Source organism: Schistocerca gregaria, chromosome 1 (genome assembly GCF_023897955.1).
Source record: "Schistocerca gregaria isolate iqSchGreg1 chromosome 1, iqSchGreg1.2, whole genome shotgun sequence".
Lineage (NCBI taxonomy): Eukaryota > Metazoa > Arthropoda > Insecta > Orthoptera > Acrididae > Schistocerca > Schistocerca gregaria.
This window is the reverse complement of record NC_064920.1, coordinates 1186453545-1186471150: the sequence shown is the minus strand read 5'-3', so window position 1 is coordinate 1186471150 and position 17606 is coordinate 1186453545. Positions and strand designations below refer to the sequence as shown.

Sequence of the window (17606 nt, the reverse complement as noted above, 5' to 3'; positions counted from 1 at the left end):
TCCTTATAGCTTAATCCTATTTATCAGAGACTTTTGAACACCTTTCTGCATTTTACATTAAAGAATGCTTTTTCTAGATCTACAACATTTCTGTATGCTGAATACAGTCTTCTGATGAACATTTCTGTTTGATTTATTATCTTTTTTGTGCAACCATTTCACTTTAGTGTCTCAGCACTTAATATTTGTTTCACTCCTAAAACACTTATTTTGCTGTATTACTGTCTTTTCTTGAACAATTTTGTACTTCCTTTTATTGCTGATCAATTGAGGTAATTCCTCTGTTACCGAAGATTTATTCACAGTTGCCTTCCTTGTACCAATATTTGACTGTCCAACGTCTGTGATTACCCTTTTTATGTACGTATATTCCTGTTCAACTGAAATGCCTGCTGTGGTATACATACCCACAGTATCTACGGACTTGAAGAATTTCAAAGTCACACATCACTTTTTAGTAGTTCAGAATTCCACATCTTTCCACATTCATTCTTCTGTGTGATTTTTTAAAACTCTAACCTACTCTTCATCATTATTAAATAATGATTGGAGTACATATTTGCAGCTTGCCTGCCGTAAGTCCACTACCTGATTTTGGAATCTCTTTTCTACCATAAACTAATCTAGTGGGCATCTTCCCATGTCTCCAGGTCGTTTTCAAGTATACCTCCTCCTCTTGCAGTTTTTGAAAAGAGTATTTTCGATTACTAGCAGAAATTTATTCCAGCTCTATCCCTATACATAAAAAATTGCACATTTAGTGTCCTCAGTACTTAATGTATAAATGGTGTATCAAACCTTTTGGGTCAAACTGAAACAGGTGATAATGGATCCACAGCTGATTATATTGAGACAGGGAACCAAGGGACAGAAATGCATTTTTATTGTATTGTGGATGTACACAGCGCACACCACATGACAACAGTGTGGCTCTTAGTAACTGTTCAGAGTGTTGACTGCCATCTCAGTGCGTGTTTTGCAATGATGCGTGCAGTTTTGATGCGTTCTAGCAATGATCCCTGGTGTCTGTTGTCCACTTGAAGAAGCAGCAGGTGATAAGCAGCGTACATCTGTGACCACCAGACAGACATGCTGTACTCAACTTGGTTCATACCACGTGGTCATGTGACGACCTTCAGTGGCTAATCCACCGCAGTGCTGTAGTGCCAAACTTCTTACAGTTTGTATTGTTCATGTATGAGGCCTCAAGCCACCTGTGATGGTGTTTTCGACAACTGCAACAGCCATGTCTGGAGTAAGATGTGTTACATGGTGTTCTGCCAGATGTGCTGGCACAGTTTGTAGTGCCTCGAGAATTTTGGTGTAAGTTCCAAAGACACTCACCTTTCCACAGTCTCGAACACCCAATATTTAAAGTATGAGGGTGAGAGAGTGGAGATGTGTCTACCTTGCCTCCGGTTTCTGTTTGTGCAGGATGGACTTGTATCGGGAGAATACTGCAATAGTGACTGTCAATTGGCGTGGACAAGTATTTGCCACTCACGCCATAGAAGCTGAATGTGCAGTACAAGGAGCAAGCATGCTTTATTCCTTGATGGTGTAGTAACTGCATTTGTTATGAACACATAAATTATGTATTGAACTCAAGACACTTACATTTGATTTCCACGTCGTGGACTTGCTAAAGGCAAGATGTAGTTCAGATTTTGTGAGAAGAGGAATGGTTGTTAAGCCAACTCTCTCACAAATGTTGTTTAATTGGTCTCTGCAAGTTATATATTTAAGTGAACATGAAGAAACTTATTGTGTTTCAAGTCAACTACATCATTAATCGACAAGTATATTGACAGCAAAATTTGTGTATGTGATCATCAGATTACGGAAATAAGAAAATATTATTTTTTACTATACACGCCTAGTGGTGACCTAAGTGACAAGACTTGAAGAAAGCAGGAATTTCTAGACAGAAACGGGAAGAAGATATTGTGAGTTGCCATAGTAACCAGGCCTAACAAGATGTGCAAACTGCTTTCAGTAATTGTATTGAGCCCAATAAAACAATGGAAGAAATAGGCGAGTGCAACATAGTAAAAGACTTGAGAAAGTCATAGTGAAAAAGAAAAAACTGGAGAGAAGACCACAAGCTTTTGACTACGAAAATTGGATGTGGAGAGTAAGCAGTTTTGACACATGTACATCCCGCCGACGCAGTAACCAGCCACCGACACGGACTGCACCAGCCTCTACTCATCGATGGCGACTCCGCCTCCACTCGCTAAGATTTTTCTTCAGGGACTTCAAAGGTGAAGGTGAGAATGTCAGTTCTGTAGGAGACGTTTAACATCATACCTCCTCCGGCTTCTCACTCAAATATTGGCAAAGTAGGGATCCTGGGGAAGGGGTGGGGAAGGGTTTCCTGTCTGTGGGGCTATCTTTTTTCTCTTCTTCAATCTTAGCAACTTTCTTACTTCTCATCTGAGTACCTATCTATCTTTCCCTCTTTCCATATTCATATACTTCTATCGCAGAAATCCTTCTCTTTTTTTTGGTTACAAAGAACCTACAACTTATTTCACTTAAGTAGGCCGAAGAGTCAGGCTGCACAAACACACATAGACATACACACAAAGAGAAACTTACACACAAGCATGAAAATTACAAATTAGAAAACTGAAGTGATGTCTGAACCTCCAAGGGGTGGGTGTAGGGGAATAAAGACAGGGAACAACAATCCTCTAAGTAGGTCCACATATTACATTGTTGATATGTGACGGTTGTACATCATTATTTTTTTCATTGCTCTCATATATACACTCCTGGAAATTGAAATAAGAACACCGTGAATTCATTGTCCCAGGAAGGGGAAACTTTATTGACACATTCCTGGGGTCAGATACATCACATGATCACACTGACAGAACCACAGGCACATAGACACAGGCAACAGAGCATGCACAATGTCGGCACTAGTACAGTGTATATCCACCTTTCGCAGCAATGCAGGCTGCTGTTCTCCCATGGAGACGATCGTAGAGATGCTGGATGTAGTCCTGTGGAATGGCTTGCCATGCCATTTCCACCTGGCGCCTCAGTTGGACCAGCGTTCGTGCTGGACGTGCAGACCGTGTGAGACGACGCTTCATCCAGTCCCAAACATGCTCAATGGGGGACAGATCCGGAGATCTTGCTGGCCAGGGTAGTTGACTTACACCTTCTAGAGCACGTTGGGTGGCACAGGATACATGCGGACGTGCATTGTCCTGTTGGAACAGCAAGTTCCCTTGCCGGTCTAGGAATGGTAGAACGATGGGTTCGATGACGGTTTGGATGTACCGTGCACTATTCAGTGTCCCCTCGACGATCACCAGAGGTGTACGGCCAGTGTAGGAGATCGCTCCCCACACCATGATGCCGGGTGTTGGCCCTGTGTGCCTCGGTCGTATGCAGTCCTGATTGTGGCGCTCACCTGCAAAGCACCAAACACGCATACGACCATCATTGGCACCAAGGCAGAAGCGACTCTCATCGCTGAAGACGACACGTCTCCATTCGTCCCTCCATTCACGCCTGTCGCGACACCACTGGAGGCGGGCTGCACGATGTTGGGGCGTGAGCGGAAGACGGCCTAACGGTGTGCGGGACCGTAGCCCAGCTTCATGGAGACGGTTGCGAATAGTCCTCGCCGATACCCCAGGAGCAACAGTGTTCCTAATTTGCTGGGAAGTGGCGTTGCGGTCCCCTACGGCACTGCGTACGATCCTACGGTCTTGGCGTGCATCCGTGCGTCGCTGCGGTCCGGTCCCAGGTCGACGGGCACGTGCACCTTCCGCCGACCACTGGCGACAACATCGATGTACTGTGGAGACCTCACGCCCCACGTGTTGAGCAATTCGGCGGTACGTCCACCCGGCCTCCCTCATGCCCACTATACGCCCTCGCTCAAAGTCCGTCAACTGCACGTACGGTTCACGTCCACGCTGTCGCGGCATGCTACCAGTGTTAAAGACTGCGACAGAGCTCCGTATGCCACGGCAAACTGGCTGACACTGACGGCGGCGGTGCACAAATGCTGCGCAGCTAGCGCCATTCGACGGCCAACACCGCGGTTCCTGGTGTGTCCGCTGTGCCGTGCTTGTACAGCCCTCTCGCAGTGTCCTGAGCAAATATGGTGGGTCTGACACACCGGTGTCAATGTGTTCTTTTTTCCATTTCCAGGAGTGTATTTTCATGCATATAAAGACAGCATAATAACAATCAACGCATGTGCCTCAAGAAGCAGGAACAGGAGAACTGGAGCAATAAGTATAAAACAGGGGTAAGTTAATTGGAGTTAGTCATCCTAGTCTTTTGAGAAAAGGCATAGTATCTAGTGGTAGTTAGTAAATACAGGTAGACATATCATCTACTATGTGTAGGCGTAATATTTGTTTATATCGTAGGAGTGAGGAGTGAAAGAGGACTCTAAGGTATTAGACGGAGTATTGGAAAGAGGAGTTGAGGTGTGAGGTAGATTTATAATTTTACCAGAGAATATTTAAGAATAGTATACATAAAGATGTATGCTAGAGCAATGAACCAGGAGGCCTGCTCAAGAAGGATGCGGAGGGCCCACTCTACATTTATTGGATGAGAAAAAGGGCGGATAGGCAGACCTATGAAAGGCTGACCTATACTGCACGGACAGGGGTGCCAAGAAGGGAATTGACCTGTACCATAGAAGGATAGGAATAAGAAAGGGGCATACCTACCAAAATGGAAGGAGAAAGGGTACTCCTAGGATCAACCCATGTAAGATATAGGTACTGTTCCTAAAGGGAAAAAGGGAAGTGCCGTGACAGAAGTCACACGTTTAAAGGGATGTGTCTGGTAGGTTTGAATTCTATGCAACACTAGCATTTTTAGGTTTTAAATTGAAAAGTATCTGAAGAAGGGAACACCTTTGTTTAACTCAGAGTTCCTCCAGATTACAATAAGTAATGAATAAGTACATACTAACGAAAAGTAGTATGGGAAATAAGAACAAGAATATTCATGAATTATGTACACCTGGAATTTACTATTGAAAAAAGGCAAAAAACAAACATTGGTACGCACAAATTGTCAGACAGTTGAAAAGAGCTAACTCTAACAGGGATTGAAAGATGAGAACAGGCATATTCACTGTTATTGATACAAAAGATATGTTGTTGAAAGATGTAGCATTATCCTATGTGACCTTACTGTACATGACAATCATGTACAAAAGATCACGTGTTCGAGCTAAGGGGAGGGATATGTAGTGCCTCAAGAGTTTCAGTGTAAGTTCTAGAGGCACTTGGCTTTCCACCATCTCCATCACTCGATATTTTAAGTGTGAGGGTGAGAGAGTGGAGATGTGACTACATTGTCACCAGTTTCTGTGTGTGTAGGATGGACATTTATCGGGAGAATACTGCAATAGTGACTGTCGATTGGTGTGGACAAATGTTTGCTGCACATGCCATGGAAGTTGTATGTCCAGTACAAGGAGCAAGCATGCTTTATTCCTTGATGGTGTAATGACTGCATTTGTTGTGAAAAAATGAATTATGTATTGAACTAAAGACATTTACATTTTTTTCTGGTGTTGGACTTGCTGGAAACAAGAACTGGTTTTATAGTGGTTATTAAACCAAACATATTGTAGTTGTACCTGTTAGTATCTGATGGTCCAAGATGGGGTTGACTTGCGACAGTTGAACGATTATTTGAAACTTGTGAAGTTGTTTTACTGTGGAGATGAAAATACAACAGAGTTGAACAAAAAGTGTCCTGAGAGTACAGAATCATTTCAAGAGTAGAAAATAAGTCTATTTTGAAATTCCCTTAACCAGCTATAGTCTTAGGAGAAGAAGAGTTTGTGAAGATTGATGCAGACATCTGACCCGAGAAGAAGACTGGCTGCACACATTACGTAAGTCATCTGTGAGAGACATGTGAGTCTTGCATCCTCGTGTTATCAGAAATTGTTGGAAGTTCTTGGAGAGTGCACCCCATGTTGTCTATGAAAGGATACCCGCAAGTGTCTGAACAACTTGCACCTTCACTATTGGATTGGAAGGGAATTTTCAGCTCCATGGTCAATGTGATTGCCAAATTTCACACCTCTGGACATTTTCATATGGCATTAGGTGAGGACATTGTTGTATGAAACACCCAAAGTAATTGATAAAGACCTGGTTGCCAGGGTCTAAGCCACGTGTCTTCTGGTACAACAGGCACAAGGGATCTTTGAGAGAGTGCAGCAGAACTTCATGCTCCGTTGCCATGCCTCATTGAGTCGGATGGTTGCATGTTAAACAATTACTATGTGGTATGTTGTTGTTATGTGGTGTGGACTGTGTATATCCATAACATAATAAATATGCATTTCTGACCATTGGTTCCCTATCTCAATATAATCGATTGTGGACCCAGTATCACCTGTTTCAATTTGACCCAAAAGGTTTGAGACTCTCTGTACAGTGGTTGTATGTGCAACGGAAGGATATGTCAGATATGAGACTGAAAAAGGTGAAACAGTTGTTTTAGTGCAGTTGCACAGATCTGGAAGATGTATGACAAAGCAGCAAATGGTTTCTGATAATGGAGGAAATCAAAATCTTTACCAAGGCAGAAGATTTAATGTTGTCATATAGGCTCTTGAACATCCAGCCATTGTTGGACAGGCTGGTATTACCTGAGAATCTGTGTAATATACTGGACATGAGAAGAGTGTCCTTTGTTTCGTAATAAACGTCCAAATGGAGCAGCACATTACATTAATGTGAGCCTCTTAGCAATTTGATTGGTTGGTTCCTTGATTATGACCAAAAATTAAAAGAAAGACGGAAGCATTTGAAATGCAAAGATGTTCTACTAATAAAGACACAGTCGCCTGCTGTGGACATTATTGTTTGAAGTGCTTTGAATAAAACATCATTTCATGCCTTTAGATAAAATTAATGAAAAAAATATTTTATACAGTACTTTTGTCTTTTTTTTTTATCTTTTACTGCTATTAAAAAGGCTGTAAATAGTCACTCATAGGAATCAACCTACAGCAGACATCATCATTTCTGATTTTTCAGGGCAGAGTCTGTGAGCAGTGCTGTAATAAGAGACCTGCACCCTGCAACCAGCTACCACATAAGAATGCTTGCCATTAATGCTATTGAGGCTAGCATCTTCACAGATCCCCTTACTGTGAAAACACAAGAAGAAGGTAGTGTCTTAGCAGTAATAGATGTCACCTAGACAAAATGTTTTATTTTAGCTAGTCAAATGTCTCACATATGTTTTATGTCTGTCATAATGAATAAAATTTGTAATAACATCACTCAATAACAACAGCTCCATCGGGCACCCCTCAAGAAGTTAATGCTGAAAATGTTGATCCTGATGAGCTACTCTTAACGTGGAAGGTATGTATTCCTTTTTCGTAATGAAAGCTAAAATTTTCCTTTGCAACAAGTATGATGGACTTCATCATGAGAAGGACATAGTGTCTGCATAACTTAAGAGTTTTTAACACAAATCAAAGATAACATTACATGTGAAACACTTTCATGCTGTTCTGAGTTTGCATTTGTAGAGCATCATGAAAATTTCTATGTAAGCCTTTTGTCACGTTCTGTTATTCACTGCAAAAATATTGCAAAAGAAGAGTTTAAAGCAAACTCTTGCAATAAAAACATAATTTTACAGTGCAATAGCATTCAGTGTCAAATTAGGTTCACTACTCAGAATGAATTACTAATTTGAAAATTCCTTTCAGAGTAAAATCTATGATTTTTTAAGTACCTCACTTTCCATCTTCATAGTTAAATGTTTTGTGTATTTCAGAATAGGTAGTTGCATTAAAACAGTGTTGTTCTAACTAGAGATATAAGGAAACACATGGCCATAAAAGAGATAATGGCCTGATGTACGTCCACTGTGGGTCTTCTCAAGGATATTTTTAAAATGCTGTTAGAAAAAGCAAACATATTCTTCCATGTGGTTTTCTCATATCATTTGTCCATATCTTGTACCTCTAGAAATGTGCTCTTTCAGCCACTGTACTCTGGATGGTGAAGGATACTTTGTGCCTTTGCAAGCCATTCCCTCCCTGCTCCACTTGGCCACAAAGTCTTTACGTAAGATTTACATTGGAGGATGTAGAACATTTCAGATGTTATTCATGAATGCTGGTTATCTAACCATTCCTGGTAGTTTGGAAAAAGATCACCTCTTTCCTCAAGAGGATACCCATTTAAGTACATGGAACAGTTCCATCATTACTCTCATACTGATTAAACTTTCTGGTAACATCTCCATACTGACAAAAGTACCTCACTTCTTACTAACCTAGTATACCAACAATAAATAATACATGGTGTACAAAGTTCTAAGTTCTTAGATGTGCATATTAATGGAAACTTAAACTGTAAAAACCATATAGTAGACCCATTAAAATATTTAGGTTAAACTACTTTTGCCATAAGATTAATTGCCAACTTTATGGATATAGAAATCAGTAATTAAAATTTATGTTCAGTTTACCATATTTTGGATTATTTTCCTTTACTGACATCTTTCAAAATATTTTTTACTTTTCACAAAAGAAAGTAAATGGATTTATATGTGGGGTTCATGAACATACATGTTGTAGGAAATTATTTAAGCAGTTGGGAATATTAACTACAAACAAAATTGTTTGTATGCAGTTTTTGCAAAGTGATAGAAAAAATGAGCCGTATCTTTTACATGACTTTCATCTTTGTAATTTCTTCATCTAAAAAAATTCACTTATGCATTCGTGGCATTTTACTTTTAAACAGTGCATATATCTAAATATATTTATTAATTTGTAAATAAAATAGAAAGAAACTTTCACATGGGAAAAATATATTAAAAACAAAAATTCCAAGACTTACCAAGCGGGAAAGCGCCGGCAGACAGGCACATGAACAAAACACACAAACACACACACAGAATTACTAGCTTTCACAACCGATGGTTGCTTCTTCAGGAAGGAAAGGGAAAGACGAAAGGATGTGGGTTTTAAGGGAGAGGGTAAGGAGTCATTCCAATCCCGGGAGCGGAAAGACTTCCCTTAGGGGAAAAAAAGGACAGGTGTACACTCGCGCGCACACACACAGACACACACACATATCCATCCGCACATCATGTGCACAACCATCGGTTGCGAAAGCTAGTAATTCTGTGTGTGTGTTTGTGTGTTTTGTTCATGTGCCTGTCTGCTGGCGCTTTCCCACTTAGTAAGTCTTGGAATCTTTGTTTTTAATATATTCATTAAGTTGCATTCTCATACTTAAGGTAATGTCCTTTGTTTGAAAAAATTACAATATCTTTCATTCAATGTATCACAGTTGATAGTTGCCAAGCAGAATGTTCACATGTTTAGTTCTTTCATTGAGCTGCCCTACCTGGACAGTCCAGTATAGCACAGCATGCTATTTTTCCCTGCATACACTGTTGGCTATGCTTATGTTAGTTGGTTGATGAAGCATTTTATTCCTTGTACAGTGTGCTTGCAGTGTGCCTTTTAACATTATATATGACTAAGTGAATTATTTACAAAGAATATTGGTGAACTTTCATAGTGAATTAGATATCATACATTATATGAATATTAAACAATAGGAAGTCCAGGGAGGAATAACAACAACACGTGAAGGATAGACTACTACTCATCACATAGAGGTGGCATTGGGTCCCAGACAGGCACAATGATAAGACTGCTAACCATTTAAACCCTTGGACAAAAAAGTCCTTCATCTGAAACAGAAAGCACACACACATTCACTTAAGCACAACTCACACACATGGCCACTGCCTTTGGGTGCTGGGGCCCATCTGTGGATTGCAATTGCAACTGATATGAATATGAATGGCAATCTGCTGGGGTGAGTGGTGGGAGTAAGTAGGTGGGTTGGGGCAGGGAGGGTGAGCAATAACAGGGTATGGATGGGACAAGATGATGTGCTGCCTGTGGAAGCACACTGGGATGAGGTGGGGATAGGATGGGCTGCTAGATGCAGAATCCTAGGCTGTGGTTGTTGTGGGAGGGGGGGGGGGGGAGAGGGGAGACAAGAAGAGGAGAGAAGAGGTAGTAGGTGCATTGACGGGATAGAAAGCGTGTGTAGTGCTGGAGTGGGAACAGGGAGAATGATAGATAGGTGGAAGACAGGGACTAGTGAATGTAAAGGCCAGAGGGGGTACATCATGTTCTGGACTGTGGGTGAGGGCACCCTATCTACAATCCTCTATAACCTGAATACCACCCTCCCTATTCACTTCACCTGGTCCTCCTTAACCCAATAAGCCACTTTCCTTGATGTTAAGCTCTACCTCCAGGGTAGCTACATCAGTACCTCCATCCACATCAAATTACCAATTACCAATGATACTTACACTTCCAATGGCTGCCACCCATTCCATACCAAAGAAGCCTTCTGTACAGACTGGACACCAGAAGTCATCACATCTGTAGTGACAAGCAGCTCCTTTCCAAATATACAAAGGGTCCGACTGAGATCTTCACAGAGCAAAACTATCCTCCTGACCATGTTCAGAAACAGATCCCCCATGCCTTGTTTCTCCAATCACCTACCACCTCCGACATATCCACTGTCTGACTCAAAGGAGCACTGCTCCAATGACTCAGTACCACCCAGGACTGGAGAAACAGAATCAAATTCTCCACCAGGATTTTGATTACCTCTCTTTGTGGCCTGAAATGAATATTCTCCCCACTATCCTCCTCACCCCACCTACAGTGGCATTCCACTGTACAGAAAACCTATTCAGTATCCTTGTCTGTCCCTACTCCACCTCTGCTCCCAGCCCCATGACTCATGGTTCACATCCCTGCAACAGACTTAGGCAAGATCTATCTCGGGCGTCTTCCCACTAGTACCTATTCCAGTTCTGTCACATGCACCTCTTCGCTTATGAAAGGTATTTGTGAAAGCAGCCATGTGACTACATACTAAGCTGGAACCACTGTGGTGCATGACAAATAACAAGCTGTCTGTCTGCATGAATGACCACTGCCAAACTGGGGCCATCCAGTTGCTGAACATGCTGCCCAATACTATGTGCTTCATCTCAATGATTGCTTCACAGCTTGTGCCATCTGGACCCTTCCTGCAATACCAACTTTTCTGACAATACCAAAATTACTGAATTGTACAGGTGGGAACTGTCCCTACAACATAACCTTTGTTTCCATAACACCGTGGCCTCAACCTTCACTAGCCCCTGTTCTACATCTACCTGTCACCTTTCATGTTCTCTCTCCAGCAGTCACATTCCTTGCATCTTCCATTCCCACAACACAAGTACTAGTCTTTTTCTGTCCCTCCCCTCTCCCCCAGCAAAAGCTCCCAACTTGTGCCTATAGTTCAATTCTTTTATCTTGGCGGCTCGCGCATGCCCGCCCAGACACGGGAGATTGCTGCGTTGCCAGTTGCACACGACGCACGCACCAATAGAAGCAGTGCCATAGTATAGCATAGTTTGCAAGCTTACGTTTAGGGGGGAGTGCGCAGTTCATGAAGTAAAGCCATCATGGCCACATTAACGCTTTCTCTGCTACAAAGTTGTACTCCCTGCATTCCGCGCTGTGCTCGATTTTATCACTGCACTGCTCGCCTGTGCAGACACATCATGTTCTGACTGCTTTGACAGTCTTATCATTTGATTCCACAAAAACTATTTGGCCCGAAAATTAGATTTTTACACATCTTCTTGACTGATACCTTTCCCCCAAAAATGATTTAATTTTGTTTCGGTGTTCAACTCAGTTATTATGCAGCATTAAATATAATAAACTATTGCACAAAATTTTGAAGAGTTAGCAGAGGTAAAAGTCCATAGAGTATACTTTCCGTATGGTCAATTTCAGTTGCCACAATGTTGAGAATGAAATGTGGACAAGATACCTAAATTTCATATAAAATTTACTGTATAACAATATGCCATTTAAGTACCACATAGGTGCCGTAGGTAATATTGAGAAATATTCTGTCTTTCGCAACTGTAGCAAAAGTTTTATTTACACTGAGCACGTTTGGCTTTATTTTAAAGCACTTCAATCAATCAAAAGGAAGTAGACAAAATACATTAAACAAAACTGTGGACTTACAAAAACAATAGGACTTGAATATAGCGTCTATCAGTGAAGTGCTCTGAGCTGTTGTTGTTGTCTTCAGTCCTGAGACTGGTTTGATGCAGCTCTCCATGCTACTCTATCCTGTGCAAGATTCTTCATCTCCCAGTACCTACTGCAACCTACATCCTTCTGAATCTGCTTAGTGTATTCATCTCTTGGTCTCCCTCTACGATTTTTACCCTCCACGCTGCCCTCCAGCACTAAATTGGTGATCCATTGATGCCTCAGAACATGTCTTACCAACCGATACCTTCTTCTGGTCAAGCTGTGCCACAAACTATTCTTCTCCCCAATCCTATTCAATACCTCCTCGTTAGTTATGTGATTTACCCACCTAATCTTCAACATTCTTCTGTAGCACCACATTTCAAAAGCTTCTGTTCTCTTCTTGTCCAAACTATTTATCGTCCATGTTTCACTTCCATACATGGCTACACTCCATACAAATACTTTCAGAAATGACTTCCTGACACTTACATCTATACTCGATGTTAACAAATTTCTCTTCTTCAGAAACGCTTTCCTTGCCATTGCCAGTCTACATTTTATATCGTCTCTACTTCAACCATCATCAGTCATTTTGCTCCCCAAATAGCAAAACTCCTTTACTACTTTAAGTGTCTTATTTCCTAATCTAATTCCCTCAGCATCACCCGATTTAATTTGACTACATTCCATTATCCTCATTTTGCTTTTGTTGATGTTCATCTTATATCCTCCTTTCAAGACACTGTCCATTCCGTTCAACTGCTCTTCCAAGTCCTTTGCTGTCTCTGACAGAATTACAATGTCATCAGCAAACCTCAAAGTTTTTATTTCTTCTCCATGGATTTTAATACCTACTCCGAATTTTTCTTTTGTTTCCTTTACTGCTTGCTCAATATACAGATTGAATAACATCGGGGAGAGGCTGCAACCCTGTCTTACTCCGTTCCCAACCACTGCTTCCCTTTCATGTCCCTCGACTCTTATAACTGCCATCTAGTTTCTGTACAAATTGTAAATAGCCTTTCGCTCCCTGTATTTTACCCCTGCCACCTTAAGAATTTGAAAGAGAGTATTCCAGTCAACATTGTCAAAAGCTTTCTCTAAGTCTACAAATGCTAGAAATGTAGGTTTGTCTTTCCTTAATCTTTCTTCTAAAAGAAGTCATAAGGTCAGTATTGCCTCACGTGTTCCAGTATTTCTATGGAATCCAAACTGATCTTCCCCGAGGTCGGCTTCTACTAGTTTTTCCATTCGTCTGTAAAGAATTCAAGTTAGTATTTTGCAGCTGTGGATTATTAAACTGATTGTTCCATAATTTCCACATCTGTCAACACCTGCTTTCTTTGGAATTGGAATTATTATATTCTGCTTGAAGTCTGAGGGAATTTCGCCTGTTTCATACATCTTGCTCACCAGATGATACAGTTTTGTCAGGACTGGCTCTCCCAAGGCCGTCAGTAGTTCCAATGGAATGTTGTCTACTCCGAGGGCCTTGTTTCGACTCAGGTCTTTCAGTGCTCCGTCAAACTCTTCACGCAGTATCACATCTCCCATTTCATCTTCATTTACATCCTCTTCCATTTCCATAATATTGTCCTCAAGTACATCACCCTTGTATAGATGCTCTATATACTCCTTCCACCTTTCTGCTTTCTCTTCTTTGCTTACAACTGGGTTTCGCTATGTCAAATATAATTTTTGTGTGTGGCACACACAAACATCATTTATTTGCTGAAACACTGATCAGCCAACACAACATCTACCTACATCTACATCTACATTCATCTACCTTCATACTCCGCAAGCCACCCAATGGTGTGTGACGGAGCGCACTTTACATGCCACTGTCATTACCTCCCTTTTCTGTTCCAGTCGCGTATGGTTCTCGGGAAGAACGACTGTCTGAAAGCCTCCGTGCGTGCTCGAATCTCTAATTTTACATTTGTTGTCTCCACGGGAGGTATAAGTAGGGGGAAGCAGTATATTCGATACCTCATTCAGAAATGCACCCTCTCGAAACCTGGCGAGCAAGCTACACCGCGATGCAGAGCACCTCTCTTGCACAGTCTGCCACTTGAGTTTGCTAAACATCTCCGTAACGCTATCACGGTTACCAAATGACCCTGTGACGAAACACGCTGCTCTTCTTTGGATCTTCTCTATCTCCTCCGTCAACCCGATCTGGTACGGATCCCACACTGATAAGCAATACTCAAGTATAGGTCGAACGAGTGTTTTGTAAGCCACCTCCTTTGTTGATGGACTACATTTTCTAAGGACTCTCCCAATGAATCTCAACCTGGTACCCGCCTTACCAACAATTAATTTTATATGATCATTCCATTTCAAATCGTTCCGCATGCATACTCCCAGATATTTAACAGAAGTAACTGTTACCAGTGTTTGTTCCACTATCATATAATCATACAATATAGGATCCTTCTTTCTATGTATTCACAATAGAGTACATTTGTCTATGTTAAGGGTCAGTTGCCACTCCCTACACCAAGTGCCTATCCGCTACAGATCTTCCTGCATTCCGCTACAATTTTCTAATGCTGCATCATCCGCGAAAAGCCGCATGGAACTTCCGACATTATCTACTAGGTCATTTATATATATTGTGAAAAGCAATGGTCCCATAACACTCCCCTGTGGCACACCAGTGATTGCTGTAACGTCTTTAGACGTCTCTCCATTGATAACAACATGCTGTGTTCCATTTGCTAAAAACTCTTCAATCCAGCCACACATCTGGTCTGATATTCCGTAGGCTCTTACTTTGTTTATCAGGCGACAGTGCAGAACTGTATCAAACCACTTTCGGAAGTCTAGGAAAATAGCATCTACCTGGGAGCCTGTATCTAATAATTTCTGGGTCTCATGAGCAAATAAAGTGAGTTGGGTCTCACACGATCGCTGTTTCTGGAATCCGTGTTGATTCCTACAGAGTAGATTCTGGGTTTCCAAAAACGACATGATACTCGAGCAAAAAACATGTTCTAAAATTCTGCAACAGATCGATGTCAGAGATATAGGTCTACAGTTTTGCGCATCTGCTCAACGACCCTTCTTGAAGACTGGGACTACCTGTGCTTTTTTCCAATCATTTGGATCCTTCCGTTCCTCTAGAGACTTGCGGTACACAGCTGTTAGAAGGGGAGCAAGTTCTTTCGCGTACTCTGTGTAGAATCGAACTGGTATTCCATCAGGTCCAGTGGACTTTCCTCTGTTGAGTGATTTCAGTTGCTTTTCTATTCCTTGGACACTTATTTCGATGTCAGCCATTTTTTCCTTTGTGCGAGGATTTAGAGAAGGAACTGCAGTGCGGTCTTCCTCTGTGAAACAGCTTTGGAAAAAGGTGTTTAGTATTTCAGCTTTACACGTGTCATCCTCTGTTTCAAAGCCATCATCATCCCAGAGTGTCTGGATATGCTGTTTCGAGCCACTTACTGATTTAACATAAGACCAGAACTTCCTAAGATTTTCTGTCAAGTCGGTACATAGAATTTTACTTTTGAATTCACTGAACGCTTCACGCATAGCCCTCCTTACGCTAACTTTGACATTGTTTAGGTTCTGTTTGTCTGAGAGGTTTTGGCTGCATTTAAATTTGGAGTGAAGCTCTCTTTGCTTCCGCAGTAGTTTCCTAACTTTGTTGTTGTTCCACAGTGGGTTTTTCCCATCCCTCACAGTTTTACTCAGCACATACCTGTCTAAAACGCATTTTACAATCGCCTTAAACTTTTTCCATAAACACTCAACATTGTCAGTGTCGGAACAGAAATTTTCATTTTGATCTGTTAGGTAGTCTGAAATCTGCCTTCTATTACTCTTGCTAAACAGATAAACCTTCCTCCCTTTTTTATGTTCCTATTAACTTCTGTCCCTACCACCTGTCCTAAACATCTGAGTATCACAGTCTATATCTGGTAAATTGAAATCTCCACCTAAGACTATAATATGCTGAAGAAACGTTGAATATTGTGTTACCGCAGCACAAAACTACGAAAGGTGTCTTGGCAATGGAGGAGACAAAATACTGCCCACTGAAGATGCTTCAAAAGAGAGAAACGCATCTGGTCTAAATAAGTTGCATATTACAGTTGCAGAAGAGGAATATATTTCAGTACCATTGGTAAAACTGTGACTATGGAACAAAAACAAGAAATAGAATATGAGTACCATTGCGTATGTGCCATACCTTTCATTGATTGAAGTGCTTTAAAATAAAGCCAAACGCATCCGGTGTAAATAAAACTTTTATTACAGTCGCGAAAGACGGAATATTTCTCAATATTACATATGACACCTATGTGGTACTTAAATTAAATGAGATATTGTTATACAGTAAATTTTATATGAAGTTTAGGTATCTTGTCCACATTTCATTCTCAACATTGTGGCAACTGAAATCGACCACACGGAAAGTATACTCTGGACTTTTACCTCTGCAAACTCTTCAAAATTTCATGCAATTGTTTACTACAGTTAATGCTGCATAATAACGGCGTTGAACATCGAAACAAAATTAAGTCATTTATGGGGGGAAGGTATCAGTTAAGAAGACATGTAAAAATCAAATTTTTGGGCCAAATAGTTTTTGCGAAATCGAATGATAAGTGTATCAAAGCAGTGGGAACTCCTTGTGTCTGCACAGGTGAGCAGTGCAGTGATGACAAAATGTGGAGAGCATGTGTCTGCAACAGTGAAAGGGTTAATGAAGAGACAAAGCACTTGCCCGTGAAAGGCAAAGGTCCCGAGTTCGAGTTTCGGTCAGGCACACAGTTTTAATCTGCCAGGAAGTTTCAAAGCACTAGAAATTTCAAAAAATTGCATTCAAACGAATATAATTAGTGAAGCAAGACACTTCGATATTGTTTTTAAATAATGAAAATAATAAGCACTGCACAAGGTTTGAACCCATAGCCTTTCCCATAGAAGTCCAACACCTTAACCGTTACACTAACGCAGCTCGTCTGGCTACTGTATGCAATGAGGACTCTAACACGTTATGCAAAATACTGACATCAACACTGTTGGTATGACTCTGAATTACTCACGCTTTGTCGAAGTACAATAGGAAATAAACAATTACCCCTGTTCTTTATTGCAAAAAAACGGTTCGTGAGATTGATACAAACACCTTTCCTTGCTATCGCCTGAATTAGGAGTCTTATTGCTTGTTTGGTTTAATTAATTAATAGAATATGAAGCAGTTGGTATAATGAATGCTTTTTCCAAACTTTCTATAAAAGAAAGTCTGCTATCAAGACATTGCTTTTGTTCTATTACTTTATTTATGACTGAATGTTTCTAAAACTGAAGACACTCGTCCATGCTCTGCACTGCATTCGAGATCTGGCAACGACATTCTCTGTTCATTGGCTGACTGTGTTATGTGACGTCAGATGCGCAGAACAAACCTAAACTCAGCCACCAACATAAATGACGCGCACTTTAGTACCCCATCGTGTCA

General features: G+C 41.1%; 1 protein-coding gene across 1 annotated transcript in view; it reads left to right on the top strand.

Moving 5' to 3' along the window:
* LOC126298023 (Down syndrome cell adhesion molecule-like protein Dscam2) overlaps window positions 1-17606 on the top strand; it is a 632609-nt gene that overhangs the window by 490234 nt on the left and 124769 nt on the right. Inside the window, exons 19-20 of the mRNA XM_049989376.1 lie at window positions 7050-7183; window positions 7312-7382. Of these exons, the coding sequence (XP_049845333.1) occupies window positions 7050-7183; window positions 7312-7382 (205 nt within the window). The remainder of the gene's footprint in view (window positions 1-7049; window positions 7184-7311; window positions 7383-17606) is intronic.